At 47.4% G+C, this 15,107-nt stretch overlaps 6 protein-coding genes across 6 annotated transcripts; 2 read left to right on the top strand and 4 right to left on the bottom strand.

The window, feature by feature from the left end:
* Nucleotides 1-16: 16 nt before the first annotated feature.
* On the bottom strand, nt 17-1,276 carry HD556DRAFT_1366046 (CDP-alcohol phosphatidyltransferase-domain-containing protein). Its single transcript, XM_041302796.1, has 6 exons — nt 834-1,276; nt 655-781; nt 512-597; nt 396-464; nt 254-345; nt 17-206 (listed from the first exon to the last, which is right to left on the bottom strand). The coding sequence occupies exons 1-6, from the start codon at nt 1,188-1,190 to the stop codon at nt 101-103; spliced, it is 837 nt and encodes a 278-aa protein (XP_041161054.1). The 5' UTR covers nt 1,191-1,276; the 3' UTR covers nt 17-100.
* Nucleotides 1,264-2,615, bottom strand: HD556DRAFT_1366048 (uncharacterized protein). Its single transcript, XM_041302797.1, has 2 exons — nt 1,564-2,615; nt 1,264-1,497 (listed from the first exon to the last, which is right to left on the bottom strand). The coding sequence occupies exons 1-2, from the start codon at nt 2,464-2,466 to the stop codon at nt 1,471-1,473; spliced, it is 930 nt and encodes a 309-aa protein (XP_041161055.1). The 5' UTR covers nt 2,467-2,615; the 3' UTR covers nt 1,264-1,470.
* A 286-nt stretch (nt 2,616-2,901) lies between these two features.
* HD556DRAFT_1526843 (uncharacterized protein) lies at nt 2,902-3,939 on the bottom strand (the record flags this gene model as incomplete). Its single annotated transcript, XM_041309325.1, has 1 exon — nt 2,902-3,939. One exon carries the CDS (start codon nt 3,937-3,939, stop codon nt 2,902-2,904), a length of 1,038 nt encoding a protein of 345 aa, XP_041161056.1.
* Nucleotides 3,940-4,141: 202 nt separating this feature from the next.
* HD556DRAFT_1442446 (uncharacterized protein) lies at nt 4,142-5,158 on the bottom strand (the record flags this gene model as incomplete). Its single annotated transcript, XM_041306458.1, has 2 exons — nt 4,142-4,165; nt 4,220-5,158. 2 exons carry the CDS (start codon nt 5,156-5,158, stop codon nt 4,142-4,144), a joined length of 963 nt encoding a protein of 320 aa, XP_041161057.1.
* An 846-nt stretch (nt 5,159-6,004) lies between these two features.
* Nucleotides 6,005-6,589, top strand: HD556DRAFT_392806 (uncharacterized protein). The gene has a single exon (XM_041310475.1). The coding sequence runs from the start codon at nt 6,181-6,183 to the stop codon at nt 6,544-6,546; it is 366 nt and encodes a 121-aa protein (XP_041161058.1). The 5' UTR covers nt 6,005-6,180; the 3' UTR covers nt 6,547-6,589.
* Nucleotides 6,590-7,698: 1,109 nt separating this feature from the next.
* HD556DRAFT_1431787 (uncharacterized protein) lies at nt 7,699-10,545 on the top strand (the record flags this gene model as incomplete). Its single annotated transcript, XM_041305047.1, has 6 exons — nt 7,699-7,902; nt 8,112-8,516; nt 8,682-9,574; nt 9,629-9,728; nt 9,782-10,061; nt 10,529-10,545. 6 exons carry the CDS (start codon nt 7,699-7,701, stop codon nt 10,543-10,545), a joined length of 1,899 nt encoding a protein of 632 aa, XP_041161059.1.
* Between the last annotated feature and the right edge of the window lie 4,562 nt (nt 10,546-15,107).

Below are 15,107 nucleotides of genomic sequence, written 5' to 3' on the forward strand. Positions count from 1 at the left end.
TTGTTGTTATCATAGATGTTGTATTATTAGTTCGGTATCCTAAATCAAGATCTTGTACACCCTGCACCAGGCCTGGTAGTGCGGAAACCTGAATTGCGCGTTATGAAGGTGGAAGCTTCTTACGTGTCTCCGATACTATTCGCACAGCATCCTTGGAAAACACGTAGGACAACCCACTCCAAACCGTTGTCACGGCCACCAAAATTCTGAACATGTCAGGGTAAGAAAAGACATGAATATATGACCAGCTTACTGCATTTCAGGTACAAACAGGTTGTATTGTACAGGCAGGATGGGGGTGACAGTCGTAGCGCACATTAACGCGAGTTGAGCAAAGGTATTGTACTGCGAATGATAACTTAGCAGATCACAAAATGAGGCGCAAAGAGTCCTACCTTGCTGATTGTGGTGGGCCGTACTTCAGCGGATGGTATAGAAAAGTCCCAATATCGAGAGAAGGTTTTCTAAAGAAATTGGTGAACGCATACTAACAAAAACGCCTGACACGTACTGGTGCGGGGAGTGATGTATAACGAATGTAAAAGGCAGAAAGACTCAGCAACACATCGCGCCCGATGATTATTGAGGCCAGTGAGACTAGAGATGGGCATCAGCCGAATAAAAATAGGCCGCTATTGAGTTGAGTTTGCTTACTAGGAAGCAATCCTTTCATAGCCAAGGTCACCGTGAGGGTGGTCATGAGAGTTTTGTCCGCGGCAGGGTCAAGAATGGTCCCGAGAACTGAATGCATGTTGAAGCGTCTTGCCAGGTATCCATCGGCCTTTAGTCAAAGCTCAACTTTTGATCAACCTAACCATTCGTAGGGTACCCACTAGGTCTGACAATCCAGCATATACCAACAATCCGGTCGCAAGGAAGAAATCGTCATGCAGTATGGACCAACCGAGGACAGGGCACGAAAGTATCCGAGAAACTGTCAACAGATTTGGTATGGTGTATATGTTCTCGCGTAAGGGCGGTATTGCAGCAGAGCCTTTAGTCTTCCTGTCAGACCACCTGACACAAGAGGTAGAGAGGGCTCTGGTAACTGTGGTGAAGACATTTCTGTGTCTGACTTTGAGCTGAAATGAACCAGCATGTAGAGAAGATCGGATAATTGGACGGCATGAAGCGAAAGTGAGGCTGCGAAGAGGACGCGCGAGAAAGTTGCAGTGCAAGGTTAAGTACATCACTCTGGAGAAAGCAAAATTGGGAAGAGACCGAAATGGAAATCGCGGTCCATCCAGGACAGGGGCACGGATAGTCAAGTCTGTGCTGCAACGTCGCTTTTGGCCTAACACGCGCAGTAATATATTTATTGGTACGTATGGCAGTGTCGCTAGGTCATATACATAATTCGTTCAATCCCATAAGCCCACGGCCAATTTACTACAGTACAATATCCAACACAACGCCATCTCTGATGATACACAGCACCGTGTCTATGGCAGCAACACGACGGTGAAAACTTTAATTGGCACAAGCCTCCAATCTCACCTGCAAAATTTAGGTGAGTGTGGAATCAGCGATGGATCAAGGAGTAGCATAAAGAGCCTAGCTTACAGTCGCGACCACCTTCTTGACTTGTGCGATATATGAGGTATGAAATCTGTTCATATTCTCGAAGACAGTTTTTCGGCATTCGCCGCACTCAGTCGCTTTGATAATAGCGCGATTGTAATGTGACAGCCCCAATAAGGTTGACTCGCAAGGCCTTGCCAACAACTCCTTCCCACTCGAAACCAGATATTCATGGAACCAGCAGGCGACTCCTGTCGAGTAATTCGAGTGCTTCATAGATATCGTGCCACATCTGTTGCACCCACCCCGCATTGCGGCCATATATGATGAAGACTCTAGCCAGAAAAGAGAGCTCCCGACGTTTTGAGCGATGATGCCGCATCGATAATGGTAGACGAGGAGCCTGTGGTAATCTGCACCACTGATGTCCTGCAAACCATGAAACCCATTGCTGGGTCGTCCTAAATCCTTGATCTCAAGGGCACGAGTAGCAGCAATCTGAGCATGACGCTGCCATCCGAATTGACAAGAAAGAGCATATAACTCGAGAAAGTGGTTTGGGAAAAACAGGGCCATGACGAGGTCTCCTGCACGGCCGAGGGCCGCTTGCATGTCATACTTGCTAGCTGCTTTCAACACAACCTTTGCATCATCCAAGCTACGGAAGGTTGGGGCGGCGGTGGCAGGATAGCAGAGTAGAAGAAGGGATTCGAGGGTCGTGCTACCCTCAATCACAGTGATGATACGTACGGACGAAACATCTGACTGCGATTCGCTCTGCGGTAGCGCGAACATGTCTTTGAATATGGGTGACACGAGCGAAAGGATGAGCTTATAGACATGGAAATCGACACCATCGGCCGAACGAAGGATGATGTCACAATTATGATCATCGAATGGTGCTTGAGCTTGAGAGATGGTGATTTCCTCAGTAGTAGCTGCCATGACCCACAATATAGTAAGTAAAGGGCAGTGGGCACGCAGTACTACTAGTAGTAATCACTGGCTGCAAACAACTGCCGGATTAATACGTACGAGCAGCTTTATATAGTTCAGCTTCATCGTATCTCAATGAGGTTGAACACGATATTAATATTGGCACAGTAGACATGTATAAGGGTGGCTGGTCTGATGCATGCTGCGCCGGAGACAGGTCGAATAAATTGCAGCCTGGTCTGTGTACATTTGAAGTCTATCATATTGGATAGGGACTATGGTGATACATATGCTTGATTATGAAAACTTGAAGCTTGATTTGAAGGGTCAAGTGCCCAGTACTCCGAGTCAGAATCATGCACATCAAAGTTCACATCCATACACACTAGCTAATTAACTAGTTTCTACCATAGCCTACTAGGTGCTCCGACAGCCACTGAGCAATCACACGGTACCTGACGCCCCAATAGCAACACGATAGTGTTGCAGTGAGTTGTCTAAGAAGTTGCCAATTCCACCTACAGAAACGAGGTGAGCTTTGAATCGGTGATGAACGAGTCGGCAAGGAAAGCTCACAGTTGCAACCACCTTTTTAACTTGTGCGATATACAAAGCACGGAACCTATCCATATCTTCGATGACCTCGCTTCGGCAATCATCGCACTTTGTCGCTTCAATCACAGCTTGATTGTAATATTTCGACTCCATTATGGTCGACTCGCAAGGCCTCGCCAACAACTCCTTCCCACTCGAAACCAAGTACTCTGCAAACCACGGGACGATTTTCAACTCGCCGATGTTTCCAATCTCGAGCTTCTTAGCACTGTCCACGAGTCTGCATTTGCATTTCCACATTTGCAATTGCATTTCTGTGGATGACGGAGGTAGCCAGGAAAGACTGTCTCCGACTGTTTGAGCGATGACGCCGCATTGATAATGGTATACCAGGAGCCTGTGGTAATCTGCACCACTGATGTCCTGCAAACCATGAAACCCATTGCTAGGTCGTCCTAGATCCTTGATCTCGAGGGCGCGGGTAGCAGCGGTCTGAGCATGATGCTGCCATCCGAACCGACAAGAAAGAGCGTATAGGTCGAGAAAGTGATCTGGCAGGAATTGAGCGATGATGAGGTCTCCTGCACGGCTGAGGACTGCTTGCATATTATACTGCTTGGCTGCTTCCAGGACAGCCTTTGCATTATCCAGACTGTCAAACGTTGGGGTTGCGGCAGGGTAGCAAAGGAGAAGTAGGGATCTGAGAGGCGTGCTACTCTCGGCAACAGTCATAATGGGTACAGATGATTTATCCGACTGCGATTCGCTCTGTGGTGACGTGAACTCGTCTTTGAATTTGGGTGACATGAGTGAAAGAATAAGCTTGTAAACATGAAAGTTTACGCGGTTGGATGATTGTAGGACGCAATCACAGTCATGGTCATCAAATGGTGCTTCAGCGGTGGTGATTTCTTCAGCGTTTGACATGACGACGGAAATAAGGTCTCGTACTGGGGGGCTAGATAGGCGGAAGTCAATGGTATTTAAGTGCTGCAAAGAAGCCGACCAGTCAACACTAGGAGGTTTGCTTTGGAGGATGATTGAGGATCCTCAGATAGGTAGCATTTCTGAGACAGTTCGAATACAACGCGGTGTTCTCTACTTGGAATAAACCATAGATTTTTTTTAGCTAGAATGGGATATCAAGCTCCACCTTAGGACAGCCAGAATCAGCACACACAAAAATGGCGAGTTTCAACGTACTTACAGTATCAATCGCCCTCTCAATCTCCAAAGTGAAGTGTTCCCCAATAAACACGCTGAGATCTAGGAAGGCAGCTGGTCGACATGTAAGGCAGCCAGATGCTGCTTCCAGGCATTCCGCAATCAAGAATGGATCTGTGACGACCTTGCTACAAGGGCGCTCACGAAGAGCATTCCTGGCGCGCTCCATAAACTCGATGAACCATGCATTTACTTCGTATATCTTCCCATCAGAAAGAGGCCACGATAGGGGATGATGAACGCAGTCATCACATTGGAACCATACCCAACGTGATGCGAAGCCGGGAAACCACGAAAAGTCGGCTGTCAGCGAGCATGCAGCAACACTGCACTTTCGGTGGTACTGGAGGAGACGATGATAGACAGAGGCAGGGATGTGTTCTAGCTCTTCGACGTAGGGAGTGAAGAAGGGTTGGCGGACTGTATACTTTGCAGCTATGCGGGCTTCATCCTCCAAACCATAACGGTATGCGATGGCGAATACGCGCAGCGGCTGATCATCTAGAAACGCTTGCTGTACAAGCGAGCCCTTGACTCTGTTCATCAACCCCTTCATCCCGAACTTTCTCATCATCTCCAAGACGGCCTGCACATCGTTTAGATTGCTAAATACGGGATTGGAGAAAGGGTAGCAATATTGCAGCACCCTCTCAGTTGTTTGAGCGTCTTCTTCGAGTTTGATGGTGGCATGATCGCCATCGCACTTAAGGACAAGCCCTTCAAACGGCGGACATGGAGAGGAAGACCCTGACAACAGAAAACGCTTCAAAAGTGGAGATGCAACAGCGAGGAAGATCTTGTGGACAGCAAATTTTGCATCATCCGAGGTATGAATGATCAAATCTGCATCCGTGGCATCAAAAGGAGCGCGAAACGAGGAAACCTTGACAGAAAGAGGCGCAGCCCCCAGGAATTGAGACATGGGTAAGTTTCTGGAATAGAGCGATCAAAAGCGATTGTAGATGGTAAATTAGACAAGAGAAGATATACCCTTCGTGTTGTGACTCGCGGATGTGGCATGCAGTTGGCACGCCTGATCTTCATGGAGGATGAGCACCGCCGCTTCACGTTATTTGACACAAGTACTTCAGCGAGTCACATGAATCTCGTGCATCATGTTCACGAGGTCCTTCAGGCCCAGAAGTTACACTGGCCTATAATCAAAAGGCAGGCTGCCGCATGTCATGGAGCTTTGTTGGGAGCGTGGTGGCTGATGAAATGTAGGCAGCCGCGGCAGTCGACATGTAGGTTTGATTGAGGTTCCATTGATTCAGAATTGTTCGGTTGAGCTGATATGGTCTCTGAGCAGATCTGCAGACCTCTGGGGCCTGTGCAATCGCGCTCGTCCTACTAGTAGTACTACTTGAGACTCTAGCACAGACAGCAATTCTTACCGTTTACGTAAATCAACTTTTTTTTTTCACACCAAAATTCCTCGCCCCTCTATGAAGACACATCCGAAAGCAAGCTTGCCGAATTCACCTGGGACCCTGCTTTCCCAATCTCTTCGTGGCCATGTTCTGCTTGTGACCCACATTCTAATTATGAATCGCTCGGGGCTCGTATCTGAAGCTATGCAGAGCACCCGATAGTGTAAGATATCAGTGAAGATTTTTGGGAAGCGTGATTAATGGCGCAGACGTCGAGGAAGTTGTCTCTCTTTAATTAGAGCATTCCTTCACTGTTCCGCTTTCTCGCACTGAGTCCCTCTGCCTGTATATTATGGTGAAAAGAAGGAAATTGTACTCGGGTGTCTCCTGCAGGAGATCGTGGTACACAGTCAGGCGACATTACTGCCCTTGATTGGGTCGGACAATCATCCAAATTCAATAGTTGTCTTACGGCCGACATCACCTCTTACAACACTCCTCCATGCACCCTTCCATCTTTGTCTGAAGAAAGATTCAGACAACTATCTCTTCGCTGCGAAAAAATCGCGTGATTATGGATTTGGCTTCGAAACTCTACGAACAGCTTGATAACACAAGCGCTGCTCGTTTCGCGAGCTGCAGACTGCATCTACCTTGCATGGAATTCCTTGTCACAGACGCCAGTCCGGGTTATGGTCCATCCCAGGAGTCTCGATATGAGGTCAAGGCAGACGGGCTTCACAACCTGCTGATCACCACCAAAGAGCCGATTGTTCTCGCGGACAGTGCTCACTCAGCAAACCTTCGTGCTTGTCCGTCCCTGGGATCGATCTCTCCTCGAACTACCAGGCTTTGTCGATTTGCCCGATGTTGGGGACGATACGGAAAGCGAGGAGAATTATTGGACGTCACCTTCTTCTCCTTCAGACGAATCACCTAGCCGTTTTCTTGTAAAACAGGAGGTGTTTAATCTAGAATCACGAGCATTGCGGTTACTTGTTCGACTTGGGCAGGATTTCGGCGCATTTATGCTAGCGCGGCGGAGAATGATCGCGTCAGATCAACTGAGATCATGGTATTATTGCACAGGTCAAAGATGTGGCTTCTGTTCGAAACCTGATGGACACCAGGACGATAGAAATACTGTAGCTGTATGTCTTTAGGGATCCGAATGGTTTGCATTAGGACTTCATATATATCATACTGCATGCATGCGTATTGCACTATAGTTTCTTTTCAAAGCAAAGTCGGGTACGGATAACAATTTGATTCGTCAATTTTTTGACAACCTCAAGAACCACTGTATCCCACGTATCACGTTTTCTTTTTATATATCCTTACTGCTCCAGTTTTCACAAACAATCTCCTTTGAGACTACCTGGTGCGACTACTTTCAATAGCTGCCAAGGCCTCACGCTCTCTCGCACAGTTCTCGATCTCATAACTAATACTTTTGCTCATGGTCAACTATATACTGCATTATCCTATGGTAAAAGCCATCGAGATGCGCTGTGCTTATTTTTAGAAGGAGAAAGATGGTTCAAATATAGTGTACAAAGATATGCTTTTGTAGTAAAACAACGACCGAAGGTTACTGTTTGTTGTAGAGAGCCGACCGGAGGGATATACCCGTATCCTACCCATCCGCAGCCGGAGAGGTTAGAGGACGGAGTGCTATTACATCTATGTTATGTTACATCAGCGTTAAAATTTAAACCCAGCCCAACCTTATTCCTCAACCTCTCCAGCAGCGGCTGGAAGAAAACATTTGTAAACAGTCTCAGCCACAGCGGCAAAAACCTGCGGCAATTGAAAAAAACTGAAAATCGAGTAGGTATATGTACGTTAATTAAAATATATATAGTTATTATTTCCATCTGCCTCGGAGATGCGCCTCGGAGATCAGATAGATGCAATCACAGAAGCGTTCAATATCATCGGCATCTCACTCTCGCAATTCCTGAACGAAATACTGTCCAATAATATTTATTCAAACAACGAAATAGTGGTCAATCTTCTGACCAATGGTCATCGCATCACGGAGCTTCTTGTGAGGAACTCACAAACGACACAGGAGTGGGCAAGCGGCATCATGAGCGATGTATATATGCGGGAGATTGTTGATCTGTCAGCAAAGAAACACGGCTCTCATTTTGCTGTGTCACACACCTCTGTAGAACAACTAGAGGAATTTAATATGGATCTGCTTGGGAGAGGCATGCAGCGGCTCGCACCAAAACTGTGGGGTCTGTTAGATAAGCTGCTATTCGCAGGAAAGAAGTCTGTTGGTGTAGCAGTAAGCACCGAAGGTCCGGAAGATAGTGATGAAGACGATGTCTATTGGGAAGCGTTTGGTGACAGAGAATTGGATGGGTCAATGGGAGTTTCGGCCGATGCGTCAGCGAGACAGGAAAAGATAACGGCGCGTCATAATAAATTGGTGATGATCGTGAGTGACATTGAATGTGCATGAAAATGGGGGACTTACTCCTCTACTAGAAAAAGGTCGTTATTTTCAGCATAATCATGCAAACTGCAAACCAAAAATCAAACACGTTTCAAAGCATCTTTGGTATCTTTCTGCAGTCCGCACACGCACCTCAAAAGGTCATAGAGACACTATCACGGATGGGAATCTGTGTCTCCGTTGATTCGATCAATACAGCTGTCACGTCGTTGTCAAAGGAGGCTCACCGTGGCATTTCTGCTCTGGGGCGGACCCTTCTCGCATCCTATGCATACGATAATTTTGATGTGGACCTTAAATCGACTGTTCATACAGTTGACAAGTCAGAAGATACGCTCAAACATCTTACCGCTGGCCTCCTTTTTCCGCTACAGCATGGTACTACTCTCGACAACTTGCATTGCTTGAAAGCCTTGTGGGAAAGATCGCTACTCAACCCGCAAGTGGATTCAACGGACACGGCAACCAAGAAAGGATGGAAGGATCTCCTTACCATACATCCAGACCACTTAAACGAAGCTGGTCTGTCACAACGAGACCGCTTCAACTCCTGGAAGATCCTTTCTGACTTAATTGAGTACGGGCCTACATACTTCCGTCAATTCAAGGACCGCCTGGGACATCTGGAGTCAGTAGAAATGATCCCTGTGGCCAAAACAAAGATTCTAGCCTCACGAGCGATGGATATCAGTAATTCAACGGTATCTGGGAACATCAACTCAGTACTTGAGTTATTGAAGCAGGGAGATATTGAAGATCCGGCAGAATGTGACCCCCTGCAAGGACTAGATGTATCAGAGTACGTCACGCTATTCCATGGCGACCTTGGCACAGGCGAACGACTCCAAGCAGCACTCCAGCGACGCGCAATTGAAAACACACCTTGGAATTGCCTCCAGCACGTCATCTTTATTCCAGGTTTATTTCATTTGAAGATGGCAAGCGCAGATGCCATCTGGCGCACCTTCTTGCAGCATTCCTTGGCGCGACTAGATGAGAACGCGTTGATGCGGGATGTTGGGATTCTTCGATTTAAAGAAACAGGTATATATGGCTCGAAGCCTGGGTTTCGTAGAATGCACCAGCTCATCACCTATTCTGGTATCTGCCGGCGCCTTGATTGTTGGAGAGTTGAGGTAAAAAAACGTGTTTCCTCACATGTGGACTTGGATTCCTTTGCAGCGTCAGAGCCGCTATTTGATGATCTACTTGTGATAGCAGATGTAATTGCAAAGGAGTATGTTGCTGATCACAGACTTCGGCGGATGAGATCAAAAGATGTCACTCAGTGTGATGGAGAATATGAAAACGCGCTGCTCAACAAGTACATGCTACTATATGAGGAACTTTCATACGCTATGAATATTGGGGATATTGGGCGAGTGGAAACGTGCATTGTTGCGTGGATCCTGATATTTAAGGCAACCGGGAAGCATAAATATGCGACGCACATGTCAGATTTTCTATCCAATGTTCACTTTGTATACCCAGATGGCTTGCGGTGAGGTTGTATCTTTTTTGGTCAAAACACGAGCTGATTCAAATTATGGCTTAGGAGAGCCGTTCGATATCATATTCTTGTGAACCCATCGGGAAAGGCAGGCAGCTTCCGAGCCGTTGACTGGTGCATGGAATTAAATAACTTGTATACAAAGGTGACTTATTTCTACTAGTACACCACCGGAATACATTGGCTAATCACGTCTAGGTTATTCACGGCGGCAAGGGCCCTAATCGCACCATAGACCGTATAATCTTGGAATCCCCCCTTGTACAGGTTTATCGTAACTTACAACGGGTTTTCGAAGAAAATTTCTTGCATTCACACCTCACAACTCGACATGCTATCGTTGACATGACGCGGACGTTCAATGAGCTCTGTAGGTACATAGCACAGCACTCCCCGCATGAACCGGTGCTCGGACGAAAAAGCAAACACTCTATTCCCGATCTCTACAGTAAAGGTCTCGAATTAATAGATAAACAATGTTCGGATGCTGGAATAGAAGAGGGGGGAACATTAGAGGAGCATCCGACATTAGAGGACGTAGCAGTAGAGCTGGGATTGTGATAAAGACTTGGGGTTGGGTTAGACGAGGATGCGTTGGAAGTTGCTTGAGGTATCTGTTATCATATATGAGCACAAACATCCAGCACGGCCAATTCAACATACATTTTCCTTATTGTCGGTGGTTTGCGAGCTTGACGCAATACGAGACAGGTTCATTAAACAAATACGGCTGCGCTCTGTCGTGATTGATGTGAGCCACTGCTGCCAGCATGTGAAGACAACTTACTGGTATGTCCCTCTATGCCACATGTTACGACTGGGATGAGTCGAGCTATCTCTGTCTGAGTAGACAATCGGCAGAATGCCAGATAGACGTGAGTCTGCTCTCGATTGAGAGATCAAGGGTTCTGGCTAAGGCGAGTGTCGCTGACTCCCTTAGAATAGTGGTTCTTAGACAGTAAGGTTGGAGACCTTACTGAAGGACAATGTTCCAGGTAAAACCCAGTAGATTAAAGTAGAGAATACAACTGTAGGTAGGTAGGTTTATATACCAGTGTTCAAGCGGAGCTTGTAAATGTGTTATCAAGATAGAAGCAAAGAAGAGGCGGACAGCCCGCTTGGCGAGATAAGAGTCAAGATAAGAGATAGGCATGATAAGAGATAAGCGTGGTACGGACGGCCCGTTTAAGAGGTAAGAGGAAAATGAGTATAGGGGCCTCTTTAAATGTTATTGTAACATTACCCCCCTGTTACGGTTGAAGTCTCCGACTTCAATTATTCCTCGGTGTCGCAGTATTCGTTCATGTAGTCGTAGTGGATGGGATCTGCGTCAGTGTTGTAGAACTCTGGTTCATTATACCTGGTGGCGTAATCCCGGTTTGCCCTTTCTATTTCTTCCAGAAGTTCCTCATCTTTCCTGGCCTCCCATGCCGCTAGTGCTTCATAGAAGCCTTCATCGGTATAAGCCAATGGGAATAGCTCTTTCTTCGCCGCGTAAGGGCAATAGATGGAAAGATGGCCGGGTTTCTGGGCCTGGCATACGCGGCAGTAGTATTCGGGGCAGTTCTTATGACGGTGCCCAAGTTTCTTGCAAACGCGACAGACGAAATTGTCTGCGGAGAACTGGGGTTGTTTTACAGTGATGACGTCGGGGGTTTCGGTGAGGTCAATGACTTCACGCTTCTTTCCCTTAGAAGCTTTAGTCTTCGACACTCCGTGCACGGTAGCTCCTCTACGGATCTTTCGTTTGAAGACGACGGTGGGTTCGGGGACGGGGAGTGGTTCTTCAACTGGTGTCGGTTGAGCAATAGGCTGAGTTTCTTCTCCAGCCGTAACTGTAGCAGGTACGTCGCTGGGGGGAGCGCTAGTAGAAGGGCTTGGCGGGCGACCGACTTCGGTCTGGTTTCGCTCTTCAACAGTCCGTATAACTGACTTGCAGATAGTGCTAAAAGCAGAAGGAAGCAGCTGAATCTCAAGGCTGCGTATTTGTCTCTGGAGGTGCTGGCAGGCGAGTCTGAGGGCATCGTTTTCAATTTCTTTGAACCTAAGTTCAAGGGCGGCGGTGGCGCGTATGATGTGGATCTGGGATATGACGGGGGCGGCAGCGGACGCGGGTGCTTCAGCGAGCTGTTTCTCGAGCTCAACTGCGTGGGGAAGGGATAACAAAGTGGTCTCGACGATGGCGTCGTCGTCTAGGTTAAGGATGTTCTTTTTGTACGATGAGTTTCCGAGGGAGTGTGAGGATGATGACGATCCGGTAGGAGAAGGTGTCAATGGTGGAGTCATGTTACTTGGGATTTGTTTGTGGGAGAGAGAATGATTCGTTCAGTTCAACTTGTGTCTCTTCTTATACGTGCTTAAGAGTTCTTTCGAACTCCGCAAGTTTTCCTCGGGTATCCATTCGTTGCTTCCGGAGGAGTAGCCTATCCATGATACCAGATAGCGTCTTCGTTTACCCGTGCCCTTATGGCTAAGAATAGCTTCTACTTCGTATTCTTCTTCGCCATTGATAACGTCAGGTGGTGGTTCGGCGTAGTTCGGCCCGTGTATCTCTGTTTCGCGATAGGAGGATAGTTCAGAAGCGTGGAACGTGGGGTGGACCTTCCATTGTTCTGGAAGTTTCAGGGTGAACGTGATAGGAGATAAGACCGTGGTGATAATGAATGGTCCGTATCTCTTGGGCGCAAGTTTCCTAGATGGTAATGATGTCAGGAGATTGGTGGCCGAGAGCCATACCTTATCTCCCGTCTTCCATGGTCGGTACTTTTCATGGCGAGACCTTTCTGCCATTCGTTGCATAGCGATGTTATGGCAGGCAAGAGCTTCTTCTCGTATCTTCTGGAGGTTCCTGAGTCTCTCTTCTGCTGCCGGCGTATCTGATACTGATAAGATGTGTGGGATTCCTCGTGGTTCGTAACCCATCATGAGGAAGAACGGGGAAGTATTCCTGGCATCGTGCTTCCGATGGTTATGGACAAATTCGGCGATAGGAAGATGATTGGACCATTCTAACGGATTGCTTCTACAGTAGATCCGTAGGTAGGTTTCCAGTTCCTGGTTAAGTCGTTCAGTTTGTCCGTCTGTCTGGGGGTGGTAGGCGGTTGATGCGGCAATCTGATACCCGAGGAGCCGGGCAAGTTCTCGAGAGAATTTCGAAATGAACTGCAGTCCTCTATCTGAGATCACTTTCTCGTGGAGGCCGAATCTTTTGAACACGTTTTTGAGAAATAGTTTGGCCACTCCTTCGGAGGTGATGTTTTTGTTGCATGGTGAAATAATTACCCCCTTCGTAAGCCCATGGTCTACCACGATCATGATAGAGTCAAAACCGCCCGATACGGGTAGGTCGGTGATAAGGTCAACAGAGACTTGGGAGAAAGGGCGAGTGGCGGCAGAGGGGATCGGGCGCAATGGTGGGGTAACGGGGTGTGTGTCTGCCTTTATCTGCTGACATAGTGCGCATCCGTCGACGTATTTACGGATATAAGTTCCCATTGCCGGCCATCAGAAATCTCGTTTGACGAGTTCTTCCGTCTTGAATCGGCCGGGATGTCCCGCCGTGGGATGATCATGGTGTTTGAATAACACATCATGCCGTTGGGCTGCAGGTACGTAAGCTCGATGTTTGTAAAAGAGGACGCCATTGGTGCACGTCCAATCGGAGAGGGCAGATTTCATTGGAGGAAGGCACACTCCATCCAATGCTTCTAGGGCTTTCTGGTACACGGGATCTTCAGCGGAGTTGCGCGCGATACTTTCTGACAAATCATTGTCAATTAGTCGCACGAACATAGTATCAGGGAGGAGGATGCGATTTTCGTTATCATCTTTTCCGAGTGAATGGTCCGGGCGTCGAGATAGGGCATCAGGGGCGGCTAGTTTGGTTCCTGCGACGTGATGCAATTCCAACTGATAATTGGAAAGGATGAGCTGCCAACGCGCCTGTCTTCGTGTCAGCTTTTGGGTGGAGTGGAAGTATAGGAGGTTCATATGATCCGTGAATACTATCACGGTGTGGGGGCTTCCTTCTAAATAATGGCGCCATTCGGAGAGCGCTCGAATGACTGCCAGCAATTCTCTGTCAAAGATTTCATAGTTTCATTCTGCAGGGTTGAGGGATTGGGATAGGTAGCCGCATGGGTGGTACATCCCATTTTCATCGGTCTGCAGTAATACTGCTCCGGTTGCTGCTAACGATGCATCGGTAGCGATTGCGAACTGACGAGTTGGGTCTGGGTTTCTCAGCACTGGTTGCGATAAAAAGGCGCTTTTAAGGTGATCAAAAGTGTTCTGGCATTTGTCGGTCCAAACGAAAGGGTGGTCTTTCTTCGTGAGGTCGATAAGGGGTCGAGCGATATCCGAGTAGTGAGCGATGAACGTCCGGTAGAAATTGCAGAATCCCAGGAAAGACCGTGTATCTTTCAGGTTTCCTGGGGTCGGCCAATGTTTAATTCCGTCTACTTTGGCTGGTTCCATCCCTACTTCTCCTGGTCGGATCATCATTCTGAGATATTCTACTTCTCGTGCGTCGAAGGTACATTTTTCCGGTTTAACAAATAGTTTTTCTTTTCGAAGGATGTCGAGGATTTCGATGGTTCGCGCTTGGTGTTGCCGAAGATCCTTCGAGAAGATCAGAAGATCGTCCATGTATATGACTAACCATCCCTGGTTTATCTGTTTCTGGCAGAGATTGGTCATGAACGCCTGAAAGGTTGCGGGGGAGTTTGTTAATCCAAAAAACATGACTGTTGGCTCGAACAGCCCTTCTTGAGTGGTAAACGCCGCTTTCCATCGATCTTCTGGGTGGATCCTTACGTTATTATATCCCGATCTGATGTCGATCTTTGTGAAGTACTTGGCGTCATAGAGTTGTTCAATGAGGGATTTTGGCAAGGGTAGGGGATATTGATTTCGTATGGTCCAATCGTTGAGATACCGATAGTCTTGGCAAGGACGCAGTTCTCCGCTTTTCTTTCCTACAAAAAAGAATCCGCTGGCTTGAGGTGACTTAGAGGGGACAATAAAACCTTTTCTGGTGTTTTCTTCGATAAACGTTTTGACAGCTTCTCGTTCTTTTCCGGATAGCGGATAGACTTTTGACGTTTTGGGTACGAATCCTGGTTTGAGGTCGATACGATGATCTACCCCGGGTCTTTCCGGGGGGAGTTTGTTAAGACCATCTTTGGCGAAGACGTCCTGATACTGGTGGAGGAAGTGAGGGACGAGTTCTTCGAAAGTTTTCTTCTGTTTTTCTATTTCTCCTGCGACCGCGAATTCTTGGGCTTTATTACTCGTTTTCCCGTAGTTTTGTTCTCTTTTTGATGTCCCGTCTCGAACGAGTGGGGTATCGAAAGTTATATCTTCTATGATGCGCACGGTAGATCCATCAGTGGCATATTCGACGAGTACTTCGACATTGGCCAATTGATAGGCTAGTGGGTCAACGACTGGGGTTTTGAAATTTTCTGACCAGACGTCTTCCTTCGTATCATAGTTGGGTATTTCTTCATCAACTATTTCCTCC

Source organism: Suillus plorans, assembly GCF_016647745.1.
Source record: "Suillus plorans strain S12 chromosome Unknown HD556scaffold_23, whole genome shotgun sequence".
Taxonomy (NCBI): Eukaryota; Fungi; Basidiomycota; class Agaricomycetes; order Boletales; family Suillaceae; genus Suillus; species Suillus plorans.